At 41.4% G+C, this 20,287-nt stretch overlaps 1 protein-coding gene and 1 long non-coding RNA gene across 2 annotated transcripts in view; both read left to right on the top strand.

Moving 5' to 3' along the window:
• LOC134792184 (uncharacterized) overlaps positions 1-20,287 on the top strand; it is a 596,557-nt gene that overhangs the window by 119,148 nt on the left and 457,122 nt on the right. The window lies entirely within an intron of this gene.
• The window catches only part of LOC134792167 (aldehyde dehydrogenase 1A1-like), a 71,371-nt gene that overhangs the window by 44,794 nt on the left and 6,290 nt on the right, over positions 1-20,287 (top strand). The window contains exons 3-7 of the mRNA XM_063763402.1: positions 5,817-6,084; positions 6,504-6,620; positions 12,612-12,799; positions 13,122-13,224; positions 17,096-17,280. Coding sequence (XP_063619472.1) covers positions 5,817-6,084; positions 6,504-6,620; positions 12,612-12,799; positions 13,122-13,224; positions 17,096-17,280 — 861 coding nt within the window. The remainder of the gene's footprint in view (positions 1-5,816; positions 6,085-6,503; positions 6,621-12,611; positions 12,800-13,121; positions 13,225-17,095; positions 17,281-20,287) is intronic.

The following is a 20,287-nucleotide window of genomic DNA, read 5'->3' as shown; positions in this document are numbered from 1 at the left end:
AACCAATCAACGTGACCTGTGAATCGTGTTTTGACTCAAGGTGTCAAAATAAAAAAACCATGAATAGAACTCAAACATGTAGAAAGTTGTTAAGCATGATTAAATATTACGTTTTGAGTCGGCAACATATAATTCGCAACACTTTAACATGTACGAAAATACAAAAATAATTCTGCTTTTTGTTTACCTATAATGATTGACAATCATAATATTATTGTGTCAACGTGACAACTTCTAATTTCTTTTTTATTCATGACTATTATGTCAGTAGTTTTTTGTTAGGTTATATTCTATTATCTTATAAAAATATTGATATGAAAACTTTTTCGTACATATTAAATTTTGCGGAAAAAAAGGCGATGAATTGCGATTTGGATTTGTACAACGTCATAATTATGCATATTGACTAAATTGCATAAAAATAAAAATAAATTAATCACAATGTCTTTTTAGGGTTCCGTAACCAAAATGGCAAAAACGGAGCGGAACTGTAGTTTCGTTATGTCCGTCCGTCCGTCCGTCCGTATGTCACAGTCGATTTACTCGGAAACAAAGAGAATAGATAGTATAGAGGGGTCCTGTCATAGTAAATTTTGTAGTCACAGTAAATTTACTGCCATCTATCGACACACGACTAAAACTCAAAATGAAAACGTATAAAATTATCAAAAAAATGTATATAACTATATGGATAAATGATTTTATTATTTTTATATAATTTTGACACATTTCATTCACTGATATCTATGTGTTAAAATTGTTAAATATGTTCGGTGTCGCCACGCCATCTAGCCGAGCATAGTCTAAAGGTGTGTGCGCCATCTATCCTTTGAATGAATGACTTTTTCTTGATTTCCGAAGCACGCTTTTTCCTTAGACTTTATTCATCTTATACGAAGTTACATATGTCTTTGCTCGGAAACTATAAGCACTAGGTACAATAATAAAACTTGGTAGGTAGGTAGGTGTAATCTATAGTACCCTATACTGAGCATGGTCTGATATGCTTTGGCCGGTTTTTATTAGACTAGAAGATGCCGAACTTCTTGCGGGCAAAATAGTCATAACCATAATAGTAAAATTTTAATGTTTAACAAGCAGAGACGTCTGCGAACGATGCTATTAAGCTTAGAATAAATTTAAAGGTGGAAAAATTACTGTCTTGGGTGAGACTTGAACTCACGACCCCTGGATCGATACTCCGCTGCAGCTGTGCTCTGGTGCAGTGTGATTGAGAGCACTGGAGTATCGATCCAGGGGTCGTGAGTTCAAGTCTCACCCAAGACAGTAATTTTTCCACTTTTAAATTTATTCTAAGTTCATAATAGTAAAAACCGGACAAGTGCGAGTCTGACTCGCCCACCGAGGGTTCCGTACTTTTTAGTATTTGTTGTTATAGCAGCAACAGAAATACATCATCTGTGAAAATTTCAACTGTCTAGCTATCACGGTTCGTGAGATACAGCCTGGTGACAAACGGACGGACGGACAGCGGAGTCTTAGTAATAGGGTCCCGTTTGACCCTTTGGGTACGGAACCCTAAAAAGTATTTGTGGGTTCCCATGCCACCCGTTTATTGGAATCTGTCCAGCCATTTTGGCATCACAGACACGCATACATACATAAATACCTACAGGTGACCTACAGTGACGTTTAAATCACCCGTTTCAGGTACTTTTAAGGGTTTTGGATTTGGATTTCTTCTTTTATATTAAGACTTTGTTGCTTCTTTGCATAACTTTATGATTCAATGTCAACGGGAAATAGGTACCTTCCGTGTAATTTTTTTAAGTAAGTATTAAAATACACCGTGTTTTTTTTTTATTTCCGTTAATTTCAAGGGTACATTCCAGAGCTTAAACAAGTAACTTTCTCAAAGGCACCGGTATTCTAATTAACTCCATTTCGGAGATAATCAATTTTTTTTTTCCCTATAAGGCCTCTACAAGCGTGTACACTTGCCTTAGGGCCGGTTTACATATTGATTAGTGTTTAGAATGAGTTCATAGGTTTGATATAAACTTAAGTACAATCTCGGTCAATCGATGTTCGAAATGATATTGATATGTCACAGATTTCAATTGTTTGGTTGAGTTAAATGTAATGCCCGTGTTACAACAACGCTATATGCTACATTTAATTACATTTTAAACTATTTTTTTTTATAAAAATAATGCAAAGAACTATTTTTTTTTTTAATTAACTATGCCATTTAGTTCTCTTAAACGTACTTAACCATACCCCGAAGTTAACTGAATTCAATAAAAACACGGTGTATAAGTATGTCACTTTTTTCGTGACCTAAGTCAGTTCGTAATCTCTAGCATAGCCGTGTGTCACGTTGCGCGGAATGCGTCCATCGGCGGTTTCGAGTCCGCGAATTTGGATGCGTCGGCGATTGCTGAGCAGGCGACCGCTGACCCGCGCCCCGCCGCTCGCCCGTCTACGTCACCGGAGACGCGCACGTCACGCGAGTGTACGTTGACCCCACAACGTTCCTACGCTGCTACTGCCGCTAAGCCGCCTGCTGTGTCCAAGTCTAAGCAGCGGCCAAAGAAAGGGGTGCAGAGCCTTCGTGAACCTGTTCACAAGGATCGGTCACAGCTGACTCAAAAAGAGTCGGGAAGCGACAGAGATGGCTTCAAAAAGGTGGAGAGACCGCACCGACTGGACCCAACCATTTGCTGCGTCCTGCAACACCGACGACGCTGCTGTATGTGTCCCGATTACACTACCTTACGAAGGTCGAGGAGATCGTAAAGTATGTACGAGTCAAGTCCGGATTCATCGTGAGGGTCGTGAAGTTGGAATCTCGACACAGTGTGAATTTTAATTCTTTTGTGCTGAACGTTCCGACTGAACATCTGGCGACCTTCACCAAGGAGGAGTTTTGGCCGAAGGGTGTCAAGTTCCGGCGGTTCCGCGGCCGGCTCCCTGACACTGCGGGGTTGCGAACTGCATCGCAGCCATAATTGTGTGTTTTTAGTTTTAAGATATATTTTGTAATAATATGTATGCTAGTTTTAAGGTATTTATCTATGGGCCAATAGTTGCCTGAAAATAAATATTTCCATAATGTCCAGTGTTTTAACCGTTGTCGATTACACGGCACTTTTGCTAAGTCCAGTATGTTGGACATTGCCAAGTATGCGAAGAGTAAAATTATCAAATATTCTGGTAATTTTTATGGTAAATAAATTAAACAGAGGGACGTTAGGTGTTACAAAACGTTTTAAAAAGTCATTACTTGTCGTATTACAACGTAATGAACCAAATAGATAAAAACATTTTTACGGCTTGTTTTTCCTGTGCGTTCATCAAGACATCAACAGACCCGATTTCATTTGAGAATTTTCTTACGAAAATATTTATAAATTGCATGCATTATTGTAAAAACCATTGCTCAGATGTTGCTGCAACCTAGGATACCCCGCTAAGTTTAATAAATGACGTCAATGACTGGTAAAATTTTACCTCCTACGAGCTATATAGTTTTTGGAAAAATATAAAAAAATGGGTTTTACTTAAATTCATATTAACATAAGTTGACTTGACATGATCAGTAAGTGTATTTGTAATTAAAAGAATGCAATTATTCTATATTTATTAAAAAAAACATGAACTTGACAAAAAAAACCTTATGCACATAAAGTACCTACGGTATATATACTCGGCAACGTCCAAAATACTGGACGTCTTGCATTATGCGGCGTATCTTTTTATTTACACCGAACCTGGCAACATCCAACATATTTGACATACCTATGTTTTTTTCGAAACTATTATAAATAGATGATTTTTCTACAATAAACAACCACATAATAAGATAATATTATTATTGGGAGCCTATAATGTCCCACTGCTGGGCAAAGGCCTCCCCCCACTTTTTCCAGTCTTCCCGATCCTGTGCAGTCTCTGGCCATTCCCTTAAAAAGGAGTCTAACTCGTCTCGCCATCGCCGACGTGGTCTGCCAATTCCTCGTTTTGAGCTGGGCTGCCACTCTGTGGCGATCTTGGCCCACAGCTCACTCGGCATTCGGCAGACATGACCAGCCCAGTCCCACTTTAGCTTGGCCGCTTTCCGAGCTACGTCGACTATTTTTGTTCTGGAGCGCAGCGTGGTGTTCCGGATACGATCCATTAATTTCACACCTAATATGCTGCGCTCCATAGCTCGCTGGCAAACCCCTAGTTTGGACCTCTGATACGCCGTCAAGGACCAAGTTTGTGCACCGTAGGTGAGAATTGGAAGTATGCATATGTCCATGAGTTTCCGCTTAAGTGACAGGGGGAGATCGCCTTTCATCAGATGTTTCATGGACCAATAGCTCCTCCAGGCGTTTTCAGTCCGTCTTTCGACTTCCTTCTCTTGTCGCGCCTGGAAGGAAACTAGTTGGCCCAAGTAAATGTACTCCTGGACATATGCAACCGATTCTCCGTTTATCTCAATCCTACGTGGGGTGCTGCTATTTGTCATTAGCTTGGTCTTCGACATGTTCATCCGAAGTCCAACCTCGAGGCTTGCATTGCTGAGGTCTTGAAGCATTGATCGTAGCTCGGAAGCAGTCGAGGAGAATAGAACAATGTCGTCGGCGAATCGAAGATTAGTTAGTCTTTTATTTCCGACGACAAGGCCCCTATCACCCCAACTCGGGACGAGCTTCCGGAAGACTTGTTCTAGTGTGCTGGTAAACAGTTTCGGCGACAACGGATCTCCTTGTTTGACTCCTTTTTGAATATTGAAGGGTGGACCAGAAGACTGCAGTTTTATGGCGGCTGTACTATTTCGGTAAATGGCGGTTATAAGCTGGATGTAGCTAGGATCTATATCTTGACTGCGTAAAGCTGTGAAAATGGAATCGTGATGAAGACTATCAAACGCTTTAGAGTAATCGACGAATGCGATGTAGACTGGAATATTGTATTCTTGACATTTTTGACAAGATAATAACACCAAAAAAATGATACTAACACAGTTTTATGAGATTTTTTTCCCTTGTCGATTTAAGGGTTAAGACGAAACAGGAGCTGAGTTTTAAATATTTTAGGTAAATATACCCGTCTCACTAACGGAAGCGGCACCTAAAAGTAGTGCGATAAGGACAAGGCGAAAATCCTGCGTAAAAATCTCAAAAATCGAGGTTTCGTACTCCTCTGTTTCCTCCTTTTAAACTTAACCAATCGTAACCAAATTTGGAAATCTAAATGATTATGAAATTATCTGTGTCGGACCGTTTTGCTTTTTTTGGCTAATTGATATCAGTTTTGAATGCCACGCCTCTCATTGCGGCATAGTCAATTAGGCCATTTTGGCCATTTTTGAAGGGCTCTAGCGCCTTAAAAAACAAAAATATCAAAAAAAGCAAAACGGTCCGACACAGATATTGACAATATTAATCTGTGTTGAAAAAATCATTGCTCTAGCTTCAAAAACCACGGAGGAAAACGAGGAGTACGTTTGTATGGAGAAATGACCACTCCCGTTGGCTCTTAAGCGTGGCTTTTCATTAGGTATATACGTTTTAATATTGATACGTTGAAAAATCCCACGCCGCCGGCGTTACGCCGCCGCCGTGGATTCTTTCGTGGCGCGCCGCCGCCCGATTTTTTTCGACCGGCGCGCACGTCTACTTGGGTAATACTAGTTATACCCAGGTAAACTTAAGTTTACTTAACTTTCTATTATTGCCCGTAACATTTAGAGGCTTTATTCAGATATTTTTGAACACCTTGGCCTCGGATATATCTGATGGCGACTGTACCTACCTGCTCATTTAAAATATAGGTATTATTAAAATGCAAGTTTTTCATTATAGGCTGACATCAACTTAGCCGTGAGCGCTGCTAAGGCTGCCTTCCACCGCAATTCAGAATGGCGGCTCCTGGACGCCTCGGCTCGCGGTGAAATACTCTGCAGGTTCGCGGACCTAGTCGAGCGCGACGCACTTTACCTCGCTCAGTTAGAGTCGTGCAACAATGGCATGCTGATCAACTTCGCCCTGTGGGCTATCAAGGGAAGCGGAAAGTTCATTCGCTATATCGCTAGTCTGGCTGATAAGATTCAGGGAGACACCATCCCCGCTGGTACGTTCTACTGATTATCAAGAACCTTCTAAATAGGTATAGGTACTGTTCGTTTATGTACCTACTTATCTTTGTTCGTGACTGTAAAACTAGCGGCAGTTTCGGTTTAGTGCGTTCTTTGTGCGATAAAAACAGATGCCTATACAGGTATATTTCATATAGCACATCATCTACAGGCATTTTATTGCTCTATAAAGTTGGTACCTTTTTGCGGGGCCAGCGCCTAGAACAGCATGTTCAAAAGCTAGGGACCTGATATTAATTGTTTACACTAACTAAACAGGGTTTTTTTTCTAATGCTTCTATTAAAATCGAAATATTTTCAAAAGCATGTTCAAAGGACCTGATATTAATTGTTTACACTAACTAAACAGGGTTTTTTTTTCTAATGCTTCTATTAAAATCGAAATATTTTGCAGATGGTGACGTCTTTGCGTATACATTGAAGCAACCAGTGGGCGTCTGCGGACTGATTCTACCTTGGAACGTGCCTGTGCTTATGTTCATTAACAAAGTCGTGACCGCCTTAGCTGCAGGCAAGTTTCTTATCTGCAAGTTCGGGAACACCCAAATATTCCGAAATGTTTTTCCGACTTTCATAACCTCGATTTTCATAATCACGATTTTTTATACGTCCGAAATATCGAAATCACGACTTTGAAAACCACGAAAGAAGAAAATTACGACTGCGCTATTTCCGAATACTTAAAATCCGATTGTCATATGAACGAAAGCTTAAAGTTCCAATTTTTTAAAAATCCGAATTTTTTTTTCCGAATTTGTCTATTCCGAAAAATCATTGACCGATCGGAAATAAAATAATTCGGAATTCAGAAATTCGATCTTTTGTAAACTAGGAATAATGAAATTCGTGATTTTCAAAAGGGAAGTAATTAAATGGTCAGCCGTTTTTAAAATTGATCTGCAAAAAAAAAGCATTTAAATCATTTGGACATGCTAGAACTGCTACCGCTAAGCGGCTTAGGTTAGAACTGCGACCTTTACGGAAACCAACTGCTACTAGAAAAGTGGGTTTAAGTTAGGTTAGAACTGCGACCTTCACAGAAACCAACTCCTACTAGAAAAATGGGTTAGGTTAGGTTAGAACTGCGACCTTCACAGAAACCAACTGCTACCAGAAAAGTGGGTTAGGTTAGGTTAGAACTGCGACCTTCACAGAAGCCAACTGCTAATAGAAAAGTAGGTTAGGTTAGAACTGCGACCTTTACAGAAACCAACTGCTACTAGAAAAGTGGGTTAGGTTAGGTTAGAACTGAGACCTTCACAGAAACCAACTTCTACTAGAAAAGTGGGTTAGGTGCGGTTAGAACTGCGACCTTCACAGAAACCAACTACTACTAGAAAAGTGGGTTAGGTTAGGTTAGAACTGCGACCTTTACAGAAACCAACTGCTAGTAGAAAAGTGGCTTAAGTTAGAACTTTTTTTTTTTTATGAAATAGGAGGCAAACGAGCAGACGGATCACCTGATGGTAAGCGATTACCGCCGCCCATGGACACCCGCAACACCAGAAGGGTTGCAAGCGCATTACCGGCCTTTAAGATGGGAGTACGCTCTTTTCTTGAAGGTTTGTAGGTCGTATCGGTCCGGAAATACCGCTGGCGACAGTTCATTCCACAGTTTGGCTGTGCGAGGCAGGAAGTTTCTGGAGAAACGCACAGTTGAGGACTGCCAACCATCCAAGTGATGAAGATGGTAATGTTGTCGCGTAGGGCGATGGCGAAAAGAAGCGGCAGGGATTAATCCGAACAATTCCTCGGAGCACTCCCCGTTATACATGCGATAGAAAATGCAGAGCGAGGCCACATCTCTACGCAGCGCCAAGGAGTCAAGCCGTTCCGAAAGACGCTGGCAGTCAACAATTCGAGCCGCTCTTCGTTGGATGCGGTCCAGAGGGAGAAGCTGGTATTGGGGTGCCCCTGCCCACAGATGAGAGCAGTATTCCATGTGTGGGCGAACCTGCGCCTTATAAAGCTGTAGGCGCTGGGCCGGTGTGAAATACCGTCTCGATCTGTTGAGCACACCGAGCTTCTTGGAGGCTAATTTAGCCTTACCCTCTAGATGACCGCGGAACTGGACTTCACTCGAAATGTCGACACCAAGGATTCCGATACTGGCTGCGGCACTCAGGGGAGTGCTCTCAAAACGAGGTGACGCGACAAACTCTAACTTTTTTGCGGTAAACGCGCAAACCTGTGTCTTGCTAGGGTTAAAACGGACTAAGTTAAGTCGACCCCATTCAGAGACTTCCTTTAGGGAAGTCTCAATTTCAGACACAAGTTTGTTCCGGCTCTCGATGACGTATTCCCGAGAAATATTGGTGCGGCCGGTGTAAAAGGCATCACCTGTACTATCATCAGCATAACAATGAATGCCGCTGATTTGCAGCATGTCATTGATATGCAGAAGGAATAGCGTGGGTGATAGCACACAGCCTTGGGGGACACCAGCATTCACAGACATGGGGTCTGAGCATTCACCGTCAACTACGACCTTTATGCTTCTGTCTGCTAGAAAGCTACTGACCCATACACATAATTTCTCGGGAAGCCCATAGGATGGTAGCTTCGAAAGAAGTGCTTGTGCCAAACGCGATCGAAGGCCTTCGCAATATCCAAGCTAACAGCCAATGCTTCACCCTTTGTCTCGATCGCCTGTGCCCAACGATGTGTCAAGTAGACTAGAAGATCACCAGCCGAGCGGCCTCTACGGAAACCGTATTGTCGGTCACTAAGCAACTGGTGATCCTCTAGGTACCGAAGGAGCTGGCAGTTGATAATGGACTCCATTATCTTCGAGAAAAGGGAGGTTATAGCTATTGGCCTGTAGTTGGACGGGTTTGAGCGGTCGCCTTTTTTAGGGATCGGGTGCACCAAAGCTGACTTCCACGAGGTTGGGACTACGCCAGAAGTGTAAGAGAGCCGGAAAAGACGCGTTAAGACCGGTGCCAACTCAGGAGCACACATCTTCAGCACAATCGCAGGGATTCCATCAGGCCCACTCAACTTATGAGTGTCGAGGGAAAGAAGTGCTTTACGCACTGAGCTTTGGTTTAACCGGATATCCGGCATACAGCTCTCGCACCGCGGTATGGTCGGCGGCGCGTATCCCCCGTCATCCAAAGTCGAGTTGGACGCAAAGAGTTTACCCAGAAGGTCGGCTTTGTCTTTTGCGTCGTGGGCCAATGAATCATTTCCCATGTGCAGAGGCGGAAAAGATGGCGTGCAGAAATTTCCCTGGATAGCTTTGGCAAGAGACCAGAACGCACGAGTTCCCGAAGGGAGGCGCTCTAATTTCTCGCCAATTCTACCAATGTGCAGTGACTTTGCTCTGGCAATAACTCTTTTGAAGGACCTGGAGGCAAAGTTATACTCCTTTTTTAATGCGCTAGTCTTTACATCCCGTACTGTCGCTGCATCTACCCAGGCTTGGTAGCACTCTTGCTTTCGGCGAGAGGCCCTTTTGCAGAAGCGACCAAACCAAGGTTGGGATTTGCCACCAACAGGAACCACAGAGGATGGAATGAATAGCTCCATTCCCTGCAGCACAACGTCAGCAACAGAATCAGCAACGACATTGGGATCATCCGGCGTGAAGCAAACCTGCCTCCAAGGGTAGGATGCAAAGAAGGTACGCATCCCGTCCCAATCTGCTGACCTATAGTGCCACACCCGGCGGCTACAAGCAACTCGCCGACGCGGCGGGCACGCGAGTGGCACCGTACTCCGGATCAGGCAATGATCCGACGAACCAAGTGGGGCCTCAACGGAAACATGGTAGTCAACCGGATGAGAGGTCAGCAGAAGGTCCAACAGGGAAGGTTCCTGGCCTTCCACATCTGGGATTCGCGTAGGCGCAGTGACCAATTGTGTTAAGCCATATGCCAGAGCAAAGTTATAAACAGATCTGCCCGCATGATCAGTCTTGCTAGAGCCCAGCCATTCGGCGTTGTGGACGTTGAAATCACCAAGTATAATGATCTCAGCGGATGGGATCTGTTGCTGCACAGAGTCTGCAGCCATTTGGATCTGCTCAATGAGTCGGTCAGTTTCGGCATCACCGCTATGGGACCTATATAGGCACGAATAGACACGGGGATGATCATCGTTGTCTATACGCAGCCATAAGGTGGAGAGGTCCCTACCTTCAAGATTGCGGAGGCGGCGAGAACTGATATCGTCTCTAACGTACACGCACACCCCAGCCCTAGGCGAAAAGGAGTGTTCCAGTCCGTACCCAGGGTAGGAGAGATAAGATGTGTCCGCTGGAGACGATATCTGCGTCTCGGTCAAAAAGAGCAAGGCCGGCTTAGCTGTCTCGAGGTGTAGATGGACAGCATTAAGATTGGAATGCAAACCCCTAATGTTGCAGAAGTCCACGGCCAGTGTGGCAAGGGGTGCCGAAGTTGCTTTGCTCTTGCCTCGGGCAGATGGCAGATGATTGAGCGCGGTTTTGCCCCCCCCAGAGTACGACGTGGGGCGGCCTCGGCGTCCGCGCTCAGGCATAATATTACCTGAGCATGGAAGCCCAGTGAGGGGTTCTCCAGCGCTAGCGCAGCTGGTACCCTCCTGGGGTAGCCTCTTTAACTGCGACATCATCATTAAGAGAAGAAGGGGGGGGGGGTTGGAGCTCTGGGAACCTTACTCACCATCAGGAACACAGCACTACATACCTACAGAGTAAGCAGCAGTGCTATTATGGCTGTGGTCTTCTGTAAGGTGGAGGTACTCCCCCAGTTGGGCTGCTCCAGTTTCAAGCGTGATGACATTACGCTGTGCCCTACCTCTCTTGTTGGACGTAGTTTAAGGACATACCCGGGTCCAACTGCGACCTTTACGGAAACCAACTGCTACTAGAAAAGTGGGTTAAGTTAGGTTAGAACTGCGACCTTCACAGAAACCAACCCCTACTAGAAAAATGGATTAGGTTAGGTTAGAACTGCGACCTTCACAGAAACCAACTGCTACCAAAAAAGTGGGTTAGGTTAGGTTAGAACTGCGACCTTTACAGAAACCAACTGCTACTAGAAAAGTGGGTTAGGTTAGGTTAGAACTGTGACCTTCACAGAAGCCAACTGCTACTAGAAAAGTAGGTTAGGTTAGAACTGCGACCTTTACAGAAACCAACTGCTACTAGAAAAGTAGGTTAGGTTAGGTGAGAACTGCGATTTTTACAGAAACCAACTGCTACTAGAAAAGTGGGTTAGGTTAGAACTGCGACCTTCACAGAAACCAACTGCTACTAGAAAAGTGGGTTAGGTTAGAACTGCGACCTTCACAGAAACCAACTGCTACTAGAAAAGTGGGTTAGGTTAGGTTAGAACTGCGACCTTTACAAAAACCAACTGCTACTCGAAAAGTAGGTGTAGGTAAGGTTAGAACTGCGACCCTCCCTCCCCTAGAAACTTACTGCTTACAGAAAAGTAGGTATAGGTTAGGTTAGAACTGCGATCCTTACAGTAAATAACTGTTTTTAAAAAAGTAGGTTTAGGTTACATTAGAACTGCTGCCTCCCGTAGAAACGTAGGTACCTTTATTTATTAACAACAAATTCGGAATATCATTATTCGGAATTTAAAAAATAGGAATCACGTCAAATCGGAAGTCAAACTTTCGGAATTATAACAATTCGGAATTCGTGATATCAAAAATCGTTAATATGAAATTCGGTGTTTCTCCCTATCGGAATTGTTATATTCGGAATTATGTGGTTCGGAATTTAAAAAATCGTCGGTTTTACTATTCGGAAATATAAAACTTCGTGATTTTCATCGTTCGGTAATTACGACAATCGGAATTTTGATGGGTCGAGCATTTAAAAATCGGAATAATAAAATTCGATATTTTAAAATTCGGCATAAAATATTTCGGAATTATGTAGTGTACCCCTGCAAGTTCTAGTCGTTGACTATAAAAAAGGACGAGACGATTATAGAGTTTCATCTGCACTTTGAAGCCAGTTACAAAATATTTATCTATCAATGACACGACTAAAGACTTGCAGTTGAATTACGACTGCAGCAGCCGGAAACGGTCGATATCACTGTCAATCTCCGTGATAAGTGACAGAGGGCCTACTGCGAACCAAGTTCGATATGTTGCCTCTCTGTCGAGCTGGTAAATTCGTACGCAAGTGTGACAGGGAGGCAACACGTCGAACGTGGTTCGCGGTAGGCCCTCAGGTTACACGTTCTAATCACCACAGCAATACGGCAACGACAGCAACGCTATTTATCAAGGAAATTGACAGTATCCTCGCCCGTTTCTCACTGCTCCTCCACCAGCAACACTGCAGCAGTAAAGCTGTAACTTATTAAGTAGGTAAATGGGTTTACAATGAGACAGACGGAAACAGTGGCTCAGCTCGAACAGTGGCTCAGTCGCCAAATATCGCCTCTTTCGTGTTTTTCACTGTACCCGGCCTTTTTTTACCGAGCCACTGATCCGTCCTCGACGCTACCTACATTTATACATGTTTTAATGTCACCTACATTATTTTTCATTGAAGGTTGTACGGTAGTCGTGAAGCCGGCTGAGCAGACACCTCTAACGGCCTTGGCGTTGGCTGCGCTGCTTAAAGAAGCTGGTGTGCCTTCAGGCGTAGTTAATGTAGTCAACGGCTATGGCCCCAGTGCCGGAGCTGCGCTCACACAACATCCAGACGTCGCTAAGATCTCTTTCACTGGATCGGTTGAGGTAACAACCTTACAAGCTTGAACATGGTGCTCGAGTGCCTCTGATGCCATGGCGTGGGCTGGCTGCTATTAAAATTTTGCTAGGTTGTTAGGTGAATAATGAAAAACATTGAGAAATCTTCTAAGCAAACCCTACCAAGCCTACCTATTTTTGGCTTCCTAATACAACTTAGTTCAACAAAAACTATTAAACTTTGCTTTCTAAACTAATGTTTAATGTGGTTATAATACAACTTAGTTCAACGAAACGCGGGGCGTTCTAAAACCGCCCAAGGAACTTGGTCAAGCTCTTTGCCTCACTGATCCCTCAACTCGTTACGCAGGTTGGCAAGCTGATTCAGACGGCGGCCGGAGCGAACAATCTAAAGCGGGTTACTCTGGAGCTCGGTGGAAAGAGTCCGCTCGTTATAATGGCAGATGCGGATTGTGCGTATTTATGAATGAATGAATAATATTTATTTCAGGACAAGTCCCATATGATGTTAGTAACAAATTAGGTACTTAAAGTGCACATGCATATGGGTACGTAACAAGCTTTATATTCTAAAATCTATGGACGTTACATGCTCGTTGCCTACGCTTTGAAAAGCCTACACATTTTTTTATGTACAAAAATAAATATCCATAACCTCAGCGTCAGAAAATTCAACACCGCATCGAATTGTTTTAATGGTGAAACTTGATACCTACAACGAAATTTATTTGATTTTCGGAAAAAATATGTGATCCTATCTTATTAATATAAATCGCGTTTATATTTCACAGAATTATTTCTAATTAAATATAGGATTTCGTTGAGGGGTTTTGCTTTCTTGGCCTTTTTTATTTTTCGAGTAACGAGAATTATAAATTAATTTTCACATTTTTTTTTCTATCTGTATTTATACTTAGGTTAACAATCAAGTACCTACATATTTGTTTATAGTATCATCATCATATATATGTATATAAAATTGAAAAACCAGAACGGGATAAAAAACGAGGGAAGAAGCGAGATGGCGCCTTACAAATTTCTAAAAAAGTTTTTGACACGTTTCTCGAATACGACGCACGTATGATAAGAAATAACTGTTCCAATCTATTATCTAAATATGAGAATAGAACTAGAGCACAAAAACTATCGCTTTCGATGCGTATTTAATTAACAATAAGTAAAAGAAATTTTCATAACAATCTTCATTTTACGATGATCGGCCATTTTCGGCAACTCTCGGTTGGTTTCGTTTAGGTAGTTCAAGTAACCTAAATTATGTTTGTTATGTTGGTATGCAGTTATTTCGGCGTTTTTTTTACTCGAAGTAAAATAAAAAGTGCTGTCAATGTCAACCTTAGTCTATGCCCATACGAGTGACTTATGTCATATTTATGACTTTTCATATTAGTATTAACATATTACTAATTTGCATTTTGTTGTTTTAAATTTATTTTCGAGTTATATTATTCAAATTGACGTTTACGGCTTCGGCAACCATTGCCATTCGTCCGGGGAACGGGCTGCCGAGAAGGGCCAAAAATACAAAGTTGATAGCAAGTTAATATGGGCTTCACCATCAGTTCAAGGGATGACGTTAGAGATATAATCAATTCGGGAACTGTTTTCTCGCGTAATACGATACGACTCGACGGTAGGATTTTTCTTCTTGCTGAACTGTCACCGTCAGATATATCGGAGCGGCTGAGTTATTCACAAATATCTGAACAATGTAAATTATAATGTAGTTAAAGTGCATATGTTCAGATATTTTTGAGCGACTTTGGTGGCTCCGATATATATCTAATGGCGACTACACATTCATGAAGCAAATGTACAGTCAGTATCAAATAGATAGTGACAGCTTAAGTAGCCAAATATATCGTAATATAACTTTGTTGCCATAGAAATAAGGATGTGTTCCGATATATTTGGGTATTGGAGAAACCAAAGCGGCTAAGCTTCAGTGGCTCGGACACTTAGAAAGAATGGGAGAGGATCGTGCCGTGAAGAGAGCGTACTTGGGACAACAAAATGGGAGACGCCAGATTGGACGTCCTAGGTACCGCTGAAACGACGTAGTTGCTCAAGACCTGCTCAACCTCGGCCATGGCGACTGGCGAGAGCTATCGCAATACCGAGAAACATAGCATGATCTAGTGTCGGAGGCAAGGACTCTTTTTGGGTCGCTGCGTCACCGTAGTAAGTAATGTTAAAAATATCCAGAAAGGAAAATGGGGACTACCTACGTTTGTATGAAAAGGCGATTTATGGGCGGTGGTCGTCCACATTCGTGTTAAGGTGGAAATTAATCTTATGAACGTTTTTGCTGACTGGACTGGGCTAATAAAAATAAATAATATTATTGAAACAAGTTTTAAATAATAATAGATGAAAAAATACAATCTTGCCTTTTATTAAATCACATCATTTATTGAGAAATTTGCGAATTAAGTTAGGCAGTTGGGCGTCAGACCGTCAACAACTCCTAAGGATGCCTCGTAGAGAGGCGAAACACGTGTCGAGGATTATTCTTTTGGTGGTGGTTTGTTATATTTATTTGCGTATTTATTTTTGCGGTGGGAGGGTGGGAATATTAATTGCATGTAAAAATACGCAAGTAAGTATAACGGGTTAGCACTGATTGACTAGCACGTTATCTTTTCGCGGATTAGCAAAGTAATATTTTCGTTTTAATTAGAAGTCCCTATCACAGTTATGATCCCTGGCAGGGTTGAATACATAATAATGTCGGTATTTAACTAAACTTAAGACAATCTCCACTGAGAGAAAAAACTAACAAAAACACACTTAGAATTACAAAAATAAAACTTAATCCGGGGACAAGGAGAGTCAACTAATAGGAACAAATTGACTTTTGCAATTTCCATTTAGTAGGAAATACAACTTCTATATTTGTAATTTGAAGTATGCTAGAGAAATTTCAGAAATTTGGTTTTGTTATTCCGAGAGGTGCTTTAGCAATATCGGAGGTGATGACGTCATGGGTGAAAACTAACCGTTTTGTAATTCTAAGCGTGCTTTAGCAATATCGGAGACGATGACGTCATAGGTTTTACTAAACTGTACTGCAATTCCAAGCTAGCTGTTATTATTCTAGAGATAATGACGTCACAGGCAAAAACTAAACTGTTTGCAATTCCTCCGCCCCTAGCAAACGGGCGCCGCGAGAGCATGTCGCGCGCGTGGTAGCTACCCGTCTCTATTTCTGTCTGTATGAATAAAAAAGCATTTGGTAGTATATCTCTGTACTAAAGAGGCACTATAAAAGCCTGTCGAGATATTCTACCCATTCCTTTCTTATTCATACAGTCAGAAAGAGACTAGTAGTTATTACGCGCGCAACATGCTCTCGCGGCGCACCTGTGCTAGGGAGGTTGGAATTGCAAACAGTTTATTGATGTCATTATCACTAGAATAACAACAGCTAGCTCGAAGTTGCAGAACAATATATTCCTGTAGACCCCAACTACACAGTAGGTCGCGGGTTAATATGTCCATGGCCCACAATATATCCTAAATTTATTATTTAACTTATGTATGTTTTAAACAAAGAAGACACGAGACACGCCCGCCCGACATCCGACACAATACTAACTCTAACCATCAAATGAACGTAGCAAGTAGCTGTGTTGGTATTACAAAACTCGTTTAGTGATTGGTACAACAATGAACATAAACACAACAAGTCTATCTACTAAATACCAGTAAACTTTGTAATGTCGCTATAGTAACAACTGAATTGTTATTTTAAATGGGGTAATGTTATTCCCGCGCACTCGTTTTTTAGATATTACAAAACTATGTAAGTGAGACATTTACTAAAATCATAACTTGAAATCACAGATGCTTTTTTCCAAAAATCACAAACTTTACTAGTAAAAATCGGAGAATTTTAGTAGTAATAAAAATGGATTGTAACAAATACTGAACTTTGTTTAATGCTCCATTTACTAAAGTCTGTTTGCTGAAATTAGATTTAGTATTACTGAGCTGTTTGTAGAAATAAATAAATTTTACAGAAATAGTGAAACTTCCATGATTACTACTAAAACTTCATTTTTTCCCCCAGTACAGAACTGTTTATTAATTCCTGGTGGTGATTTTTCTCTCAGTGTGTATTTCATTTACGCGAGCGGAGCCGCGGGCCCGTCTAGATGTTTATAAATTATAATTTTCAACTACGATTTTACGAGAGTTTTTTTCGTCGTCTTCAAACCAGAACCCCAAAACAGAATGAAGTGTAAATTTCATTTGATAGCTACAATATAAGTGATTTACTAAATCAAAAATCTGAAATTATAGTGGAGTTAGCGGTGCGCACTGCAGCGCTTGCTGTTTTTGGGAATCAGGGCCAGATGTGTATCGCCGCCTCGCGTCTGTACGTCCAGTCTTCCATCTACGATAAGTTCGTTGAAAAGGCAGTCGAATTCGCGAAGAACATTAAGATCGGACATCCTGCAGAACAAACTACACAACATGGACCACAGGTGATATATAAGCTACCTATTAATGCGCTCTATGCGGCATTTTCAGAAACTAAATGGGTCAGAAACTTTCGTCTTTCCCGTGGAAAACAAACAGCGACGTGGGTACATTTTACTAAAATGAAGTAAAGTAGAAGATTTAAACATGCCTATTAAGTAAGAGTATAGCTAGAACTTGATTGCATGTCCATTTAATATACAGGGTGATCAATCCAAATGGGTCAGTAGGGAGAAGTCAGAAACTATGAGAGATAGCGATATCTGTTCTTAGGAACCATGGCTTCGATTTTAGATTTAATAATAACGGCATTCAAATTTTTTTTTAATCTCTCATACATAACCGGGAATCGAACCTGGTTGAAGTCTCTGTAAACAATGTTAAGTATCAAAACTGCTAGTTTTTTCGTTATTATTGTTGATGGTGCGAATCATAAAGGATGACTCATGTACGGATACTTATTTCGGTACCAACCTAAAGCTAGTGTGCAATTTTTATCACTTTAAAAATACGGATTTAACGGATACTTATTTCGGTACCAATCTAAAGCTAGTGTGCAATTTTTATCACTTTAAAAATAGGCTTCCAATAGATCTACTTGTTCTTCATTCGTTAAACACATTTTACAAACATTAGTACACAGCACATAACACAATAATAATGTGAAACTTGTGAAAGTTATCTAAAATTAACACAAAGCGGTTTTGAAAAGGCTCGTTTGATTTAAAACACAACATTCATCCCAAGAAAACTAAAAGTTAAAAAGTGTTCCATTTTCAAATTTAAAAAAAAGCGGGCACGCCCGCTGATCGAATGCGTTCTAATCAATATATATGTCGTAGGCCGATCATAAGATCAGGCAGATCGTAATGTTCCTGCGTAATGTTTTGACGATAGTCACATTAAACCAATACATAGGTAAGATAGGTTCGTTAGGTTGCTTCAGATGCCCGAAGGGCAAACTGCCCAGAAATAGGAGCCCCGCGTAGCGGGGCTCCGTCGACTCAGGGAACGAGTCAAAGATTTTCACGTTTCACGATGTGCCTAGGAATTTCACGATATGCCTGATCTTACGATCGGCCGCCGACATATATAATAAAAGAAAGTGTACAATGTGCGTGCCGCTAAAACTCAGAAATGAGTTCCGATACGATCAAGAAAGCTATATGGGGTGGTAGCCCTCTATCTCCCGTCCATGAAGGAGATTTCCGTTTTTACCTGAAGGGTGTGCTTTTGAAGATATAAGGGCTGAAAGTTTCGCCCTTTGAGACCCAGAAGCACTTGTTTTTGTTTTTGAATTTTGAACCTTAACTTGATAAAGGAAAGTTCAGAATAGATCGTGAAATATATACCTACAAAAATTTGTACCTGGTGAGGTGTCTCAGGTCTCGGAGGCTAAATATTTCTAGAACATTCAAGAGTATTCGCGAGCATTCCACAGCATATCAGAACATTCTGGAATATTGGCGAATATTCGAGAACATTATAGATCATTGTAAACATTCCAGAACACTTTCGAATATTCTGGAACATTCGATGCCGTCTCGGAGGCTAGACATTTCTGGAACAGTCCAGACCATTTGAGAGTATTCGAGAGCATTCCACAGCATATCAGAACATTCTGGAATATTGGCGAATATTCGACAACATTCTAGATCAATGTGAACATTCCAGATCACTTTCGAATATTCTGAAACATTCGATGCCGTCTCGGAGGCTAGACATTTCTAGAACATTCCAGACCATTTGAGAGTATTCGAGAGCATTCCACAGTATATCAGAACATTCTGGAATATTGGCGAATATTCGAGAACATTCTAGATCAATGTGAACATTCCAGAACACATTTGAATGTTGTGGAATATTCTGAAACATTCGAAGCCGTATCGGAGGCTCAGACATTTCTAGAACATTCCAGACCATTCGAGAGTATTCGAGAGCATTTCACAGCATTTCAGAACAATCTATAATGTTTGTCGAATATTCGAGAACATTCTACATCATTGTGGAATATTCCAGAACACTTTCGAATATTTTGGAATATTCTGGAACATTCGATACCGTCTCGTAGGCTAGACATTTCCGGAACAGTCTAGAGCATTCGAGAGCATTCCACAGCATTTCAGAACATTCTGGAACGTTGTTGAATATTCCAGAACACTTTCGAATATTGTGGAATATTCTGGACCATTCGAAGGTTTTTGTAGGATCATAGCTACCTATTGTGGTAACGTCGTGAGGTTCGAATGTTCAATAACATTCCGGAATATTCTGGAATGATTTCGAATATTCAGAAATAGCCTAGAAACCAGGATACCAGAACATTGTGGTATATTCCAGAACACTCTCGAATGTTGTGGAATATTCTGGAACATTGTGGCCCATGCGAAGCCTTTATGGTATGAGTGGAGCTACAGAATATTCTGGAATGTTGTCGAGTATTCGAGGACATTCTAGATCATTGACGAACATTCCGGAACATTTTCAAATGAGGAATATTCTGGACCATTCGAAGCCTTTTTTTTAGGGTTAGAGCTACCTATTGGTCGTCGTCGTAAATTTAAGAGTTAGACTCTTGTCGGTGTAGCTCTCTCCATTTGACTCTATCCAGGGCCGCCTCCTTGATTTCCTTATACGACATTACAGCTACCTTTTCTTTTATTTGTGTTACGTAGCTTATTCTCAGCCTTCCCCTTCCTCTCTTGCCTGCAATCTTTCCTTCTATTATGTTATTTATAAAAGCGTCATGTCGTATAAGATGACCAATCATTTTCCCTCTCCTACTCTCTATTGTCCTCAACAGTTGCCTTTTCTCTCCTACTCTTTTTAACACTTCTTCATTTGTGATTCTTTCTGTCCATTTGATTTTTTCCATTCTCCGCCAGCACCACATTTCAAACGCTTCTAGTAGTTATCTGTCTTTTTGTGTCATAGTCCATGCTACCTATTGGTAGGGGTATATATTTAAAGCAAGACAGTTGTGAGTTTCGAATGTTTGAGAACATTCCGGAA

Source organism: Cydia splendana, chromosome 7 (assembly GCF_910591565.1).
Source record: "Cydia splendana chromosome 7, ilCydSple1.2, whole genome shotgun sequence".
NCBI classification, from domain to species: Eukaryota; Metazoa; Arthropoda; class Insecta; order Lepidoptera; family Tortricidae; genus Cydia; species Cydia splendana.
This window is presented reverse-complemented; position numbering and strand designations above follow the sequence as displayed.